General features: G+C 35.4%; 3 protein-coding genes and 1 pseudogene across 4 annotated transcripts; 1 reads left to right on the forward strand and 3 right to left on the reverse strand.

The window, feature by feature from the left end:
• The first annotated feature begins 1675 nt into the window (after window positions 1-1675).
• LOC145638542 (transcription factor MYB17-like) lies at window positions 1676-5400 on the forward strand. The gene is made up of 3 exons (XM_081689524.1): window positions 1676-2764; window positions 4295-4424; window positions 4529-5400. Exons 1-3 carry the CDS (start codon window positions 2632-2634, stop codon window positions 5163-5165), a joined length of 900 nt encoding a protein of 299 aa, XP_081545650.1. The 5' UTR covers window positions 1676-2631; the 3' UTR covers window positions 5166-5400.
• Window positions 5401-5682: 282 nt separating this feature from the next.
• LOC145638543 (remorin-like) lies at window positions 5683-8608 on the reverse strand. The gene is made up of 6 exons (XM_081689525.1): window positions 7715-8608; window positions 7211-7454; window positions 6891-6947; window positions 6605-6692; window positions 6009-6090; window positions 5683-5902 (listed from the first exon to the last, which is right to left on the reverse strand). Exons 2-6 carry the CDS (start codon window positions 7368-7370, stop codon window positions 5702-5704), a joined length of 588 nt encoding a protein of 195 aa, XP_081545651.1. The 5' UTR covers window positions 7371-7454; window positions 7715-8608; the 3' UTR covers window positions 5683-5701.
• Window positions 8609-10045: 1437 nt separating this feature from the next.
• On the reverse strand, window positions 10046-11541 carry LOC145638544 (protein SLOW GREEN 1, chloroplastic-like). The gene has a single exon (XM_081689526.1). The coding sequence runs from the start codon at window positions 11399-11401 to the stop codon at window positions 10382-10384; it is 1020 nt and encodes a 339-aa protein (XP_081545652.1). The 5' UTR covers window positions 11402-11541; the 3' UTR covers window positions 10046-10381.
• A 653-nt stretch (window positions 11542-12194) lies between these two features.
• On the reverse strand, window positions 12195-15098 carry LOC145638545 (uncharacterized; annotated as a pseudogene). Its single transcript, XR_014114666.1, has 2 exons — window positions 14961-15098; window positions 12195-13446 (listed from the first exon to the last, which is right to left on the reverse strand). The product of XR_014114666.1 is annotated as an uncharacterized LOC145638545 (transcript).
• Between the last annotated feature and the right edge of the window lie 525 nt (window positions 15099-15623).

Genomic DNA, 15623 nt, shown 5'->3' on the forward strand with positions numbered 1-15623 from the left:
TTGAAGTTGTAAACATATATGCTTGTACGTAGTCATATTCGGACTCGATTATAGTTGTATTACATATAATCCCATCGTTTATTATCGATTCATTTATTTCTTACCAATGCATCATAAAATCTTAAATTCTTAGGAAAAGAGGCCAAAATTGATCCATTATCACTCACGCCTTAGGTTGACTAGAGAAAATAAGGTGGTCAGAGTGGTGATAAAACTCTTTGCCTGAAAGCCCTGAATAAAGCTTAAACAGTTTTTGGGTGTTGCTTATAATTTACGCATTTTTAGCCTTAACCTTGGTCTACAAGCAATAGCCCAGGGGTGACCAAAAAAATTAACAGTACGTACAGCTACATTTATGGGTACTTGTGTGTTTTCTGCCCTAAAATTGACCACATTTATTATGTTGTGATCATTGAATAATTGGTGTCATCTTTGATTCTTTGAACATACATGCTCATTACTGACGCCTCAGAGACTAATCCATCTATACTACTATACTAGTGAAATTGATAATTTCAAATTTTTACGAGTAAATTTATACCCTTAATGTCACGCGTTGTTTGATGTTAATGAATGTAACAATTGTTACTTTTCTAAATCGTTTATATGAACCTTAAGCAAACAGATTGCAGAATAAACAATCATATAGCTTAGCGACACAAATTCTGTAGTTACTTTTGTTGGTGTTTTTTTTTTTTTTTTTTTTTTTTTTTTTTTTTTTTTTTAATATAAATCTTTCTTCATTAGGGTGGCAGCGACACTTTAAGTTTATGGAGTTTTGTGTGGTTTGTAGAGTACTTGTTCATAGTTTTGGTTTTGCAATTTGGTCTTACAAATCTCTATTCTATAATTTAATTCTTGTACAATTTTACCAATTTAAATTTATCACTCTAAACTTAACCAAACAATCCACATTTTTATGGGTTATGACTTATGAGTAGTCAATTTCAGGGTTTTAATAGATTAGTATTTCTCTAAAAAAAAAAGCCAACCCTAAACGCCATAGACAAAGGACAAAGTTGTTTTGGTTATTTGGCATTTTAAATTTTCAATCGAATCATTTTATACTTTTGGAATTTCACTATTAATTATTTTATTTTATACACATAAAAAAGATGTTCTATAGCTTATTGTGATACTTTTGGAGTATCATACACACCATACTCTAGTTTAAAGACCATAAACAACTCATGCATGAATCAACATTAACAATTGTGTGATAGGTCATAGGTAATGGGTGAGTTTGGGTGAAATGACCCAATGAAGGATTCCTCACACTTATATATGACCCATGAATGCTAAATTGCTGATTGGAATCACATCTTGACAACCAATACCACAAAATTCCAAGATAGCCACGATATTGAACCAAACTCATTATTAAGACTTTTTATAGACTTATTGATTGGCCTATTATAGTTTTAAACTAGTTAAAATAGCCAAGATCTAATATAGTTCTTAAGGCAACATAATACGTTACCTTCAATTGTCAAAGGTACTTTTATTTTTTTTCGAACGAGGTGTATTTATGCCTTTTGCTCATGCCTCGTGCCCATGGCCTTTGCCTAGGCCATGGCATGCCATTACCACATCACGTCCCTTGACTTGGGCAATAGCATCCGGCCCCCAGGCCTTGGCTAGTTAGCTTTAGAACATCAACGCCTTAGGTTAACTGCCCTTGTTCATATTGGTATTACACACTCCATTATCCAAAATGATCCGATCCTTCTTGATCCGACCTGAACCCAACCGATAACCAAATTAACCTCTTATAGTCTTATTACCACCACTAGTCCACTACTACTATTTGACCAACAAAAACAGAGAAAAGCAATACACGACCGTACTACCCTGCTACCAAAATTAAATGTGCATGTTTTGGCAACTCTATTATCTTTACCTCTGTCTTTTCTTATCTTCCCATACCTCCTTTTCTCATTTATTGCTTCCCCCCTTTTTTTCTCTCTCTCTTATTTATTGTAAATTTCCCCTCTTTTTTTTCTTTTCTAATTTTTGAATAAATAAAACCTCTGTTCTCTCTTTTCCATCTCTCTCTCTCCTCTCAAATTGCATTGATTTCTGATAACCCTTATTCTACTGTAATTTTTTTTTTAAAAAAAAAAATTTATGATTTCATTTCATCAAAAAATCACTGTTCACCATTTGAATGATGTAATGTAATATTAAAAAAGCAAGTAATATCATTTAATGCAAGAGTTTTTCTCTCTCTGTTTTTTTTTTCGTTGTTGCAGAAAAACAGAGCACAGTTTTTTTTTCAGCTTGAAACTCGCTGATTGTACAATTCTCTTTCTCTCTCCTCTGATACACAAACAATTATTTCTTCATTTTCCCAAGATAGATATTGCCCAATTCCACTTTTTCTCATTTCTTGGTTTGTATATACATTTAATTCACCTCTTTGGCAAAATTTATTATCCCCCTCCCCTTTTCTTTTCTTTCCTCTGTCAAAGTTCTAAGCTTTTGAATGAAAATTTTCGAAATCAAATTCTGGGTTTTATTAATTAGATGATTTGATTTCTGGGTTTTTGTTCAATTGATAATTAAGTTTTTGGGTTCCATCAAAAACTCTGTTTTATCACTCAAAAGTAAGGAAGAATCAGGAGAGAGAAAATGGGAAGATCTCCATGTTGTGAAAAGGAAGGGTTGAAGAAAGGACCATGGACAAGTGAAGAAGATGAGTTGCTTGTTAAATATATCAACAAACATGGTCATGGAAATTGGCGATCTCTTCCTAAAAATGCAGGTTTTATTTTCTATTCCTCTGTTTTTCCCCTGTTTTTGATGTTAGGGTTTTTGGAGGGTTTTAGCATCGATTTTTTGAATGAATTAAGCCGCCAAAAGTAGAGTATTTGCTTATCTTAGCTAGAAGATTGTTTATGATGTAAGAATAATATATTTTGGAGTATTATGATTTCCAAAACATTAGTATTTTTTAATCTTAAAAGCTGAACTCTTTTTTGGGTGTTTTTTTTTTTTGGAAATAAATTTAGCAAATTTGCAAAAAGATTATCATGGGTACACTACTAGAGTGTGTTTGTGGACTATGGTGGTGCACCTTATATATTCCGATTTTTAAAGAAATTGACATTAAATTTATTTGTGGTAGATGAAGTTAGGAGAAAGTTATTACTCAGAAGGTTTTTTTTTTTTTTTTTTTTTTTTTTTTTGAGGAATTAAGATTTGTATTTCTTTTCAAGGAATAGTGCATAGATTTTTATCTTAAGGATTGAAGATTTGATGAGTTTTGATTTGAAGATTTCTTAAAAAAATAATTCTTTTTAGTGGAATTATAATTCTTCACCTCTCTTTGCTAGAGAAATGGATGACCTAAATTAGAGAAGAAATCGCCAAGTAAAGTCCACTAATAGTAGTCAAATTCCCAAAATTTTTTCTCAAAATACCCCCTAGAGTGGACTCTTTAAAGTGAAGTTATGCCTATGCCTATTTTTGCTCACCAATTAGCAAATTGTGTAATTTAAATTTTGGTCCTTATTTTTAGTTGTCACAATTATAAGTTTAAGAAGAGAAATTGGTTAGACAAAGTGTTAGTTGAGTTGTACTATATATTTAAAAAATTACCATTTGGCTATATTTGAGGATTGCATGACATAATTGATCTTTTGATGACAACTTTTATTGCTGCTGAATTAATAGCAAAATGTTAAACAAGTTCTTGAAAATTTGAGATTGATTGATTTACTTGCAATATAATGATAGACTTCCATTAGATTGTTAATTGTACAAGTTGTACAATAGAGACCTTGTCCATGATTACGCGGTTGTGGAGATGAGCTAAGGCTCCAGTGCCATTAATTTATCTTTGTACTTTCGGTTTAATATTGCCTTAAAAAAGACAATAGGTCAATCTCGAGATATGCATATTTTCATTACATTTTGCAAAATAATCTGACTTCAGGTTTAATCCGATCTGTTGATGTTCTTGGTTGTCATAGTGTGTTTAGAGTAGCAAAAGATGAAATGAACAACACATTGTTGTGTTGCTGGTTAACATGATAACATGCTTTGCAAACATCCTTCTCTAAATTTCGTGTTTAACCTTTTCTTTTAACACATTGTTGTGTTGCTAGTTAAAATGATCATACTTTGCAACCATCCATCTCTAAATTTCGTGTTTATCCTTTTCTCTTTGAAGGGAAAATATCATGTTTGTTGTAGAACAAGTCTTGTCATATATGATAGGTAAATGATTTATGACCTGGTCTATATGGAACTCAAAAATTGATTAGTATTTCGATTATTTCCTTCTCTGCAGGTCTCCTTCGATGTGGAAAGAGTTGTCGTCTTCGTTGGACTAATTATCTTAGACCAGACATAAAACGCGGTCCATTCACTCCTGAAGAAGAGAAGCTTGTTATACAGCTGCATGCCATTCTAGGCAACAGGTATGGTTTACCGGATAACTATAGCACAATGCTATGTGGACTCGTATCAGTTATTGAACAAACGAATGTATGCAGTGCTCATAAGATGAAAATTTGTGTTTCAGGTGGGCTGCAATCGCTGCACAACTACCAGGAAGAACAGACAATGAGATCAAGAACTTATGGAACACCCACTTGAGAAAACGGTTAATTTGTATGGGCCTTGATCCTCAAACCCATGAACCAGCTTCTACACCTGCTGGACCATCCAAAAAACCCCCAGCATCGCCTTCTACACGTCACATGACCCAATGGGAGAGTGCTAGGCTTGAAGCTGAGGCTCGGCTTTCAACTGAGTCTTTAGTGTGCCACCCGCATCCTGCTAGGTTCCTTGATTCTGACTACTTCCTTCGTCTTTGGAACTCTGAAGTTGGAGAGTCGTTTAGAAACTTTGATATGAAGGAAAAGATTGTTTGTCAAAGTCCAATCTCCCAAGCATCCACTTCTACCACAAAATGTGCCTCTACTTCAGGTCTGACAGTAGATAACCGTGATGAAGAGATCAAGTGTAAGAACTTTATCAAAACCGAAGTTCTTGATGTTAATACAAGATCAGATTCTTCGAGCTCCAATGAGGTAGAGGATTCATCTGAGTCTGCATTGCGGCTGCTGTTGGATTTTCCTGGATACAGTGACATGAGCTTCTTGGAAGATCCTGTCGACAACTACCCTGATAACGCGAGTTTTTTCAAGTTTTACTGAAGATATCTGGGGTTTTTGTCAGTCACATTTAGCAGTATATCTCTTAGTTAACGGTTATAGTTCTAGCTTTAAGTTTACCTGCTCTCCTAATCTAGTCATGTAAATTGTTCTGTTTCTGCTGATAGGAATATAGCATGTCTCCATGAGCTGCATAATCCGGTTTATGTTCCTAGATCTGTTTTCTGATGTCGTGCTGCATTTTGGAATTTTAATGTTGTCTTTAGACTCTTTTACTAGCTTGATTGGAATATATGTATATGGTTGAATCGTTAATTTTATTTTCACTTTTCTATTGCAAATGTTATGACTGAAAACAATGAACTTGAACTACATTGACAGATATTTAAGCCTAGATTTGGCAAAATGAGACATACTTGACTATCTGATTCTGAATTCAAGGCCAAAACCAACCAAAAAATTTATATCCAACCTGAATTTCCCTATTGGCAAATAGATCATCATCAATTACAGCTATTACACTGATCATCCACAATCTTAACTAACGCAATCTGGTAACTATCTCTGCTGTGGATGATCTAAAATGAGATGCAACCAAGGATCTTCTTTGGGGTATATCCTGTGGCTCGGTATTTTGCAGCCTTCTCCTGGATCATGAGGAGCTCCTCGCCTTTTCTTGCTTGAACTATTGCCCTCTTCTCTTCTGTTTGCTTGTGGACTAAAGCTACCATGTTCTTCATCTTTTCTGCATACTCGGCCTTCTTCTTTTCAAGCTCTTCCTGCTCATTAACACCCAACTCATTAAATTTACCATGATCAATATATACTGCTGCACACATATGTACTACAATTTACATGAATATCATGATTGAACAATTAAGGTACCTCGATATACTTCAGCTTAGCGTCGATGGATGCTTTCTTTCTGTTCTCCCAAGCGTTGAGAGCAGAAATCTGCTTCTCAGCCCTGTCCAGTACAGTAGGCAACGAACATCAACATTCAGTTTTCGAAAACTCTTAAGACACTACTATATGATCATTAGTTTTGTCACTTTTGTGTAGAGTTTTCGGGTAATCAGATCATAGTAATGAACATTTATGACTTCATAGGATAATTATTTTAGGCTTTTAAAGTTATAGACACTAATCAAAGACACAATTCTAATGTTATCAAGCCACATGAACTAATCAGCAAGCAATTAAATTTTCTGCCTTGAAATATATAACACCCCCCACCTCTAAATCCTTCTATACAAAATGTAATCTTGATGATATAATCCAAAATCTAATTTTTGTTACATTTAATATCAGACTTAAAGTAAGCAAGCATGCTACGAGGTACGGCACGACATCATGCATAGTTGTTTCTTTAGTTAATAGAGACCACAATAAACAAGATTCGATCTTATGTCTTGGGCATAACCCCCATATGTACGTACGTCATGTAACATGACATGATGATGAACAAAAAAAAAACTTACTTGTTAACTGTTTTAGATTGCTCACTTTCTTCCCATGCCTTAATAAAAGACAACCTCTTTTCCTGCTCAACATGTGCTAGTGCAATATCTGCAACAACCATAGTACAAAAATGTGTAAATACAACATTTATTCTAACTATATGAACTCTGACAAATATCATATTTAATGAAGCTTGTTTGTTTTTGTTTTTTTTTTTTTTTTTTTTTTTTTTTTATCATGTCATATTTTGTCTTCTAATTAAATAAATATGAGTGAACTGAAAATTATGTGCCACTATAAACTCACCCCTGTCAGATGATTGTCTACTTCTTTGAGATTCAGCCTCTTCAGCTTCTGTTAATTCTTAATTGACATCATATGTATTAGACATTCTATTCATAATTAGAATTTCAAGAAAATGTTTGTTTCATAAAGAAAAAACAAAAAATAAAAATAAAAAATAAAATAAAAATACACCTCAAGTATTTTACTTGGTAACAAATGATCACATGCTCGTAACATAATACCATCTTATGTTATGAGCACGTGTGCCAGATAATGTGAGAGGGTGTAAAATTTACATTAGAATGTATAATGGACATAGATAGAAAGAGAGAATGTAATACTTTCAACTACGGGAACTATAGTCTCGGTAGTTGCCGGGGCCGAGGGAGGAGTAGTAGCCTTTGATATCTCCTCGGTGATGCCGGATGATGATGATGAAGATGGTGTAGCAACAGCCGTTAATTTGCTCTCCACAATTTTCTTAATCTCCTTTTCAATCATTTTGTTTTCTTGTTGCTATGCTTTCTTTTTGTTCTAAACCAAATTAAATTGAGGTCTATTTATGATTAATCTTTCTTCTAATACCTGCTTTCAATCAATCAATCAAAGCCTTAATCCCAAAAGTGGGGTCGGCTAACATGAACCAAATTTGATTATTCCGTGTAGTCATCAACATAAATCTTTCTCCTCCATCCCTTACGATCCAAAACTTCATCCTCACGTAAATCCATGCACTTCATATCCTTCCTCACTCCTTCCAACCAAGTCATCTTTGGTCTCCCTCTTCCTCGTTTAATCCCTCCATGGTCCCACTCTTCCACTCTTCGCACCGGTGCTTCTAATACCTGCTTTATTGTATGAAATTGTAGTATAAACTATTCTTAAATCTTAATCAAAATTTAAAATGACAGAGATTAAGGAGACATTATCTCATATATATATAAGAAATTGTAAGCTTTCATACTTTTAGTGGGCTACCATGTTACCAACTTATAAACCATTTTTTATTCTTTTATTTTTTTTTTCTTTGTATGTGAATTATTCAAAGAATTAGTAAATGATTAATGTTTAGGTAGATAAAGAAATTGAGCTACAACACCACGATATAGCATAGTGCTGAAGCTCAACTCTCATTCATATTAAATTTGTTTTTCCAATGTTACTCTAATAAAATAAAATAAAAAATTTGTAATCAATTAGTACAACATTGGATAATTGAAACATGAAATAGCAAGTCCAATGAAGAAGACTGAATTAGAAATAAAATTGCCAGCTAAAATTGGAAGGACGACAACTTTGAAACAAAGGAGCTAGACGTGTTCAAAATACATGAAAGCCACCACCTCATTACCAAGTTGCTCTCACAACTACTCCTAATTACTTTGTTTTACTTCAGATTATTTATTTATTTATTTAATAAAAAAAATAAGGAACAAATACTACTATTACATTACATATTTACATTTGTGTCACCCTGAAAAAAAAAAAAAAAAAAAGCCCCCATATATGCTAAGAAGCTCCAAACTAAAAGTCAGAACCACAGGTCCAGTTCACTTTTCATTCTCCTCCTTGTAGCTTGAAATCCAAAATGAAAACATTAGCTCCGAAAATGGCAGCAGATGCATCAGATTGAAGAAAACATTAGCTCACTCATCGACGACATTCTCTCGCACTTCCTCATCAAATACAGTCATACATGTACTAGATACTTGGACATTTAGACAATGTAACAGCAGAATTCTGGCTACTATTCCCAGCAGAATTTTCAGCTCTTAATTTTCAGCTCTTTCTACTTGAAGTGAGTATGTTAACAAAGCAGTAATTAGATATATCTTGCCCAGTTTTATTTAGTAAAATGGTCAGTAGTTGCTGCTCCTACGTAAAGTTTATTGGCATGGGATACAAAAATCACTTCACTAGAATAACAAGTGTTACATACTTCAACAAACAAAGCCTGTTTCCTGTCAAATTTTGCTTTTCATACAATCATACAGCCGGAGTAACAAGTCTCTGAATTTTAAGGTTAATAGACCAAACTAGACAGAGAAATTAGAGTACAATGGAATATAGGCTTGTATCCAGTATCTAATTCAACTTGAATATAAACTCATGTGATTAGTATATCGCAAACTCTTGAATGTAATCCGACCAGAAAACAAACTGAATAGCTTATCACTAAAATCAATCCAAACTTAACAGCCCATTTGCCTTGCATACTTCTTATATATAGACAAGTGTCTATTATACAGTGTACTTCGAACATGATACACCCAAGACTACAAACTGTTCATTTGGAGCTACGAATGAGTGCATAAATCGCTTTGTTATACCTAATTCTAGGAACATCAGGGTGTGGTGTAAGAAATTTTATAAAAACCACCATTAAATTCTGTTTAACCATACCTAAACTACGCCCCTTAAATTCCTTAGCGAGCATCACAAGTGCAACTGTGCAATTCTTACGCTTTATTGTTAAGATTAACTACCAACAGCATCCAAGGAGATAGCAAATCTCAGCTAATTGGAAAGTTTATTCACCTTTAGCATCCTTGATCAGACCAGAAAGATATATAAAGCATCCCTTCTGATGAAAAAAGATTTAGTGTGCTCAAAACATAGAAGCGCATAGAGAAAACATTGAAAATGAAATATATATTTGAGAAAAGGTTTTAGTACAGCCTAATTTGAGAATCATCAAATGTATCCTCAAAGTTCTAAGCTTCAAACTAGTGTAAGATGTTGGTAGCCTAATTACTTGCCAAGTAAATCAAAAGCTCACAACTACTAACCAATGGAATAATGGGCCAAGCAGGGAAGAGCAGAAGCCTAAGGCAGATGACCCAAAAGCAAAAGCTATACAAAAACTATGCTAAATAAACTCGAGCAACATAATCTCATAAGGAACTAAGGTTAATTGACCAAGTTTTATCTCTATCCAAGAGTCTAAACAAGCTATCAATCTAAGTAATCAAGGGGTCAATCGAGCTCAAATTCCGTAGGTTGGAACAAACAAACCTACATAAGATTTATTACAACAATAATCATCAAGAACAATGACATGAACAATTAAGTAGACAATACATATGGTCAACACCCAATTTCATACATTCTTTATTCTCCAATACAGCAATAATCATCAAGAACAATGACATGAACAACTAAATAGACAATACATATGGTCAGCAACCAATTTCATACATTCTTTATTCTCTAATTCCATGTAATATCATGTCTCATGTGAGCAATCCAGCACCACACTTCATTATCTAGTCTCTAATAATGCAGTAATCAGTATACAGCTCCAAAAATTAATTATATGCCGCAGTGAAAAATGATCCTAAATATTGAACAGAAATTAAAACAAAGTACTCTTTTAACTAACATGATATGATAAGAGACAGAGGATATACCTAGAAGCAACCACATTGCTTCTTCCATCCCATAAAACTCTCTTATTGCTTATTCCTACAAACAAAAGCCTCAACACAACCCAAAACCGACCGGTCACGAATTCAACTCTGCGAATCAGTCCCAAAGAGCTTCATCCTCGAAAGCGGAGACCTCAAGTACCCTTCAACTTCATACTTCTTAGGTGAAAGCTCTCTATACTTAGCAAACTGTTCTCGAGCCTCGGTGTTTCGATCAAGCAAGCTATAAATCATCCCTTTACAGAAATAAGGCCTAAAATCTTTAGAATCCTCCTTAATCAATTCATCATAACTTTTCAATGCTTCATCCACATTCTTCTGCAAGAATTGAATTTGAGCAATGATCAACCTCACATCCCTAGCTTCCTTAGCCTTACTCTCATCCATAGCAATGCTTAAAGCCTTCTCTAACCTAGCAATCACGGTATCCCTTTCGCCGCAACGGTCCATAAGCAAAGCATTCTCAAACAATGCCTCAAATGAGAGAGGATTCAATGCTAAGATATCTTCAAATTCATCTCTAGCTTCCTGGGTTTTCCCCATTTCACTCAATAACCTTGCTCTTAGAAATTTCCACTCCGTTTCATAAGGTTGAGCTTCAACCAATTTACCCAGAATCTTCAATGCCTCTTCATCTTCCCCAATTTCAAGTTTCTTCTGCAACAAACTCCACAAATTATCCACAAATTCAGAATTTGTTTCCAATAAATGAGATAATGGTGAATTTTCTTCAACCCCGCTTCCAATTTCACTCAAATTAACAGCTTTCTGTTCCTCAACTGTCGATTCTTCAACAATTGGCGTCGGTGGTTCCGCCTTCGCCGGCATTTCCTTCAATTTGGAGGCCATTAAAGTGGCTGCCACCGTCAAAACCACCGTCTTAGCAGCGGTGGAAAGAGTTCGGGCAAATGGGGTTTCTTTTGGGGACCCATTTGAGGGATTAAGGCTATGATTAGAGGAAAAATTAGCAGTAATGGAGAGTTTGGAAGAGGGTTTTTGTGGGGTTTTTGAGGAGAAAGAAAATGGGGTTGTTGGAAGAAGAAGATTGCGATTTGATTTGGGAAAAGGAAGGAAAGAAGATGATATAGCTAAGGCAGAATCCATTAGAGGGGTGTCGAGAAGAGCGAGAGAGAGAGAGAGAGAGGGGCAGGTGAAGCAGCTTTTGAAGGAGTTGGAAATGGAGGAGGTTTTAGGTGAGATGGGGTGAATTTTGCTGTTTTTGGGTAGGTGAGAGTGAGACTCGTGAAAAAGGGGGTTCAAAAAAGTGACCTAAAAAATGGAAGCAACTTTAAGAGAAAGGTCAATTGTTTGTGCAATGTTTAGGTGAGAGGTCGAAACTGGACTGGATCGGAAAAAGTCGGGTTGTGTTGATTTTTTAGTCTATGTAATTTCTCGGTTTGGTTTCAGTGTGAATTTGGACTGGTGCGCACTTATGGTTGGAGTTAAGTAGACTGAGTAGTCAATGCCTAGGGACTACGTGCTTTAACCTTCATATTGGGGGAAGATTTGGTGCATTTTAGACCTCTAATTGTGTTATGATTAACCAAGTAGAAGAGAAAAGTGTATAATCACAAGAACAGGGCCTATGTGAGTATGTGGAGCATTGCTCGCTGCTCATTTCCCCAAGTGTATGCAGGACTTTTGTAAAGTAATGTAAGATCAACCCTAGTTCCGCAATAGAACATATTGGATGGATTAATTTAGTTGTGGCCCAGCCGAAATCTAGTATGAGTAATAATCAAGCCATTTCAAAGTGTGATGCACTGATGCCAAAGCCAATATGACTTTTTGGCTACTTCAATCCAAAGAAAAAGGGAAGAAAATATGGTCGAGCACAAATTAGACCACAGGCTGTAGTTATACAGTGCTCCTGAAACGATTACTTCTGCACTACAAATATCATGCAAGTAAGAATTTATTCAGCTTCAAAGTTGCATTCTACAAAGTACAGTAATCTAACCCATTCTAGCTCCTTTAAATATGGGAAAGAAACAAAAGATAACGCACACAGGAGATTAAAATAAATGAGAGCGGAACATATACATCAGCCAGTGATCATGGTTCCAGCCCCTTCATCGGTCAAAACTTCCAGCAGCAGAGAATGCTGAACCCTACCATCGATTATACTTGCTGTTCTAACTCCTTGAGCCAGTGACCTAATACAACAGTTGACTTTCGGGATCATTCCACCAGCAACCTTCCCTTCTGAAACCATCTTCCTTACCCCGGCAATGTCAATCTCCTTCACTAAACTACCCGGATCGTCTTTATCTTCCAAAATGCCCGCAACATCAGTTAACAATATAAGCTTTTCAGCACCCAATGCAGCTGCCAGTTCCCCTGCCACAGTGTCTGCATTGATGTTATAGGACTGCCCTTTCTCATCGGCTGCAACAGACGCAATGACAGGGATGTGATTATTCTCAACTAATGGCCGGAGGACTGTGGGATCCACAAGAGCAACCTCGCCCACAAAGCCAAGTTCAGCAGCTTTGGGGGAAGGACGTGCCGTGAGGAGACGTCCATCTATACCAGACAATCCAACAGCAGTGGCTCCAGCCTTATTTATGAGAGAGACTAACTGTTTATTGACCTTGCCCACAAGAACCATTGTGACTATTTCCATAGTGGAAGCATCAGTGACTCGAAGACCATTGAGGAAGTTCGGTTTGAGGCCAATGCGGTCAAGCCATTGGTTGATTTCAGGACCACCTCCATGTACAAAAATAGGGCGAATGCCCACACATGAGAGAAGAACTAGGTCATTGATTACTGATGCTTGAAGAGATTCTGATTTCATGGCTGCCCCGCCATACTTGACAACAATGGTTTTACCTCGGAATTTTTGTAGGTATGGGAGTGACTCTGCTAGGATATCAACTCGGGTCTGAGCAGGAGTACATTCAGCTAATGATTTATCAAGGTCCAGCGAAAGTGACGATCTAATACATGGTAAGGAACGGTGCGTGAAATTTTTGTTTGCTGGATGGGCACTAGTAAAGGTTAAAGGGAGCTTGAGGCAGTAGTTTGGACATTTTAAAGACTTCTCTGAGAATGAAAGAGGAGGAATAGAGGGAGATTTTGCAGCAAACATATTGTTATCAAATTACTGCTTTATACTTATAGGTTATGAATACAGTGATCTGAACCTGCAAATTTAAACAAAGTAAGGTGCATGTGAGAATACTTCATCAAGATATATTACTTGGACGATACAAGAATTCAAGATATTTCCACTACATTGCAGGTCGAACTCAAATATCAGCTGTAGGAGTCTCCATTAAGTACACATGTAAATCTGCATTCTGCCCATAAGAAAAGCATAGCTTATTGCTGCCTCATCTCAATAAAGAAAACTTCCATTGTATATATAGCACTAAGCTCACAATAAGAGGAAGATATTTGGGGATACGTGTTACCACTATAGTCTCTTACATGCCAAGAATATAGAGTTAGCTCGCTTATACACCCCTTCATACCATTTAGCATTTATTAAGTTCTTGGTATTGATTTGTGATTCCCCGGAGTCCAAAATTCTTGAAGAAAGAACTAGTATTCTCCAATCAACAAAACCCCTTCACCATAGTCCATACCCCTAGACAAGGTAGATTGTATAAGCCAAATCTTATCCCATTAAGCTATTCTCTCCTACAGAAAATTTAAGCAACAATTCTAGATATGGCCTTTGAATAACCAATTAAAAAACGGAGTGACAAATTCTTAAAAAGATTTGTCCCCCTCCCTCCCAAATTAATTTGCAATTTTGCATACAGCTAACTATTTTCAGCTAATTAGACCTCCCCTAAATTCATAAATAAGAGGCGAGGAAACTCATAATTTCATAATTACGAGGCAAGGTCTGCGAGGAAACTAATGGCAAAGGTGTGAATCTAGGACAGAAGGTCAGTGCATTATATTATGTAACGTATGTTATATGGAGTCCGATTGTTATATAGGTTTCCCTTAGCCAAATCCATACTTTGGCTTGGCCTAAGGATTGGGCTTCTTACCAAGGATACATTAATAAAGGTTCATAACTCCTCACCTTACATGCCAAACGCATAGCACTAAAGAGTAATCCATACTCCACACAACAACTGTTGTTTAAGGTTCTCGGCATGGATAAGTTATTGTACATTTGCCAAGGTTCATGCCATGGATAAGTTACTCTACAGCTACGATCACCTGAAACGGCTCGAGGTAACTCAACTGCTAATTCAGATACAGGTACCCAAAGTAACCCAACAATAGGTACTTGCATTTCCAGTTTTCCAATTCTAATTAGTAAACAACTTACTACCCAACAATGTGAAAATTAATAATCAATCTATTGCCCAAATATGTGAAAATTTGTAATCAATTTGCTGCCCAAAAATGTGAAAGTTATTATCAATTTACTGCCCAAACATCTAAATAGTGATTAAAACAGTTATATGATGTAGAATTAATCAAATAAACAAAAAATTTCAAATTTATAATAGAGTTGCAAGAAATGAAGATGCAATTACAATTTCCATTGGTATGCATCAAAATTAAACACTTGATTACTTATACATCGTTAAAAAAAATGCAATTTTTAATGTTAAGCAACAAATAGTCCAATCAAAATTTTCAAATTAAGCAAATTACAAAATCAACTGTACAAAGATGAAATTGATTATACCTGGGATTAATGGAGGACGGTAGCCGGTGGAGCGGAGATGCGGCGGCGGATCTAGAGTGGAGTGGCAGAGTTGAGTGAGTGAGGAGAGAGAAAGTGGGCAGGTTGTAAATTTGCAAAACCCCATCTTTAAACCCCAGGTTGATAATTTTTGGAAAAAACAAAATGGTTATTTGGTACCCATTTACTCCAAAAAATCAAACCTATACCCGACCCGTTTACACACCCTTTCCCAGGTCGGATAATATGTTTGGAAAGTATTTGTTCTCGTCTTAATCATTTTAGAAAATTTTGCAAAAAACCACCTTTTAAATCTTATTTTTTTGCAAATAACCACCTTTTAAAAAAATTGTTGCAAAAGACCATCAATTTTAAAATTTTTGTTGCAAATTACCACTTTTTAAAGCCAAATTTATCAATTGTGTTACATTGAATTGGTGGTAAGTTGCAACAAAATTTTTAAAATTGGTGGTTTTTTACAACATTTTTTTTAAAAGGTGGTTAAATGCAAAAAAACAATATTTAAAAGGTTATTTTTTGCAAAATTTCCATCCTTTTATTGTAATTTATATTGAGATAACTTATAACCATTTTAGTTTATTTTGTACACCATATATATATATTTTTAAGAGTTTGTGTGCAACTAAAATCTGGTCCAAAAATCGA

The sequence above is a fragment of the Chenopodium album genome, chromosome 7 (assembly GCF_948465745.1).
Source record: "Chenopodium album chromosome 7, dcCheAlbu1.1, whole genome shotgun sequence".
In the NCBI taxonomy this organism is placed as follows: domain Eukaryota; kingdom Viridiplantae; phylum Streptophyta; class Magnoliopsida; order Caryophyllales; family Amaranthaceae; genus Chenopodium; species Chenopodium album.

Bases quoted from the DNA above. Each gene is read 5' to 3' on its own strand.
- LOC145638542 (XM_081689524.1), top strand. From the start codon at position 2,632: ATGGGAAGATCTCCATGTTGTGAAAAGGAAGGGTTGAAGAAAGGACCA. The intron at 2,765-4,294 runs GTTTTATTTTCT...CCTTCTCTGCAG, and splicing joins ATCTCTTCCTAAAAATGCAG to GTCTCCTTCGATGTGGAAAG. The intron at 4,425-4,528 runs GTATGGTTTACC...TTTGTGTTTCAG, and splicing joins CATGCCATTCTAGGCAACAG to GTGGGCTGCAATCGCTGCAC.
- LOC145638543 (XM_081689525.1), bottom strand. From the start codon at position 7,370: ATGATTGAAAAGGAGATTAAGAAAATTGTGGAGAGCAAATTAACGGCT. The intron at 6,091-6,604 runs GTAAGTTTTTTT...TGTACTGGACAG, and splicing joins CAATCTAAAACAGTTAACAA to GGCTGAGAAGCAGATTTCTG. The intron at 5,903-6,008 runs GTACCTTAATTG...GTTAATGAGCAG, and splicing joins CTAAGCTGAAGTATATCGAG to GAAGAGCTTGAAAAGAAGAA.
- LOC145638544 (XM_081689526.1), bottom strand. From the start codon at position 11,401: ATGGATTCTGCCTTAGCTATATCATCTTCTTTCCTTCCTTTTCCCAAA.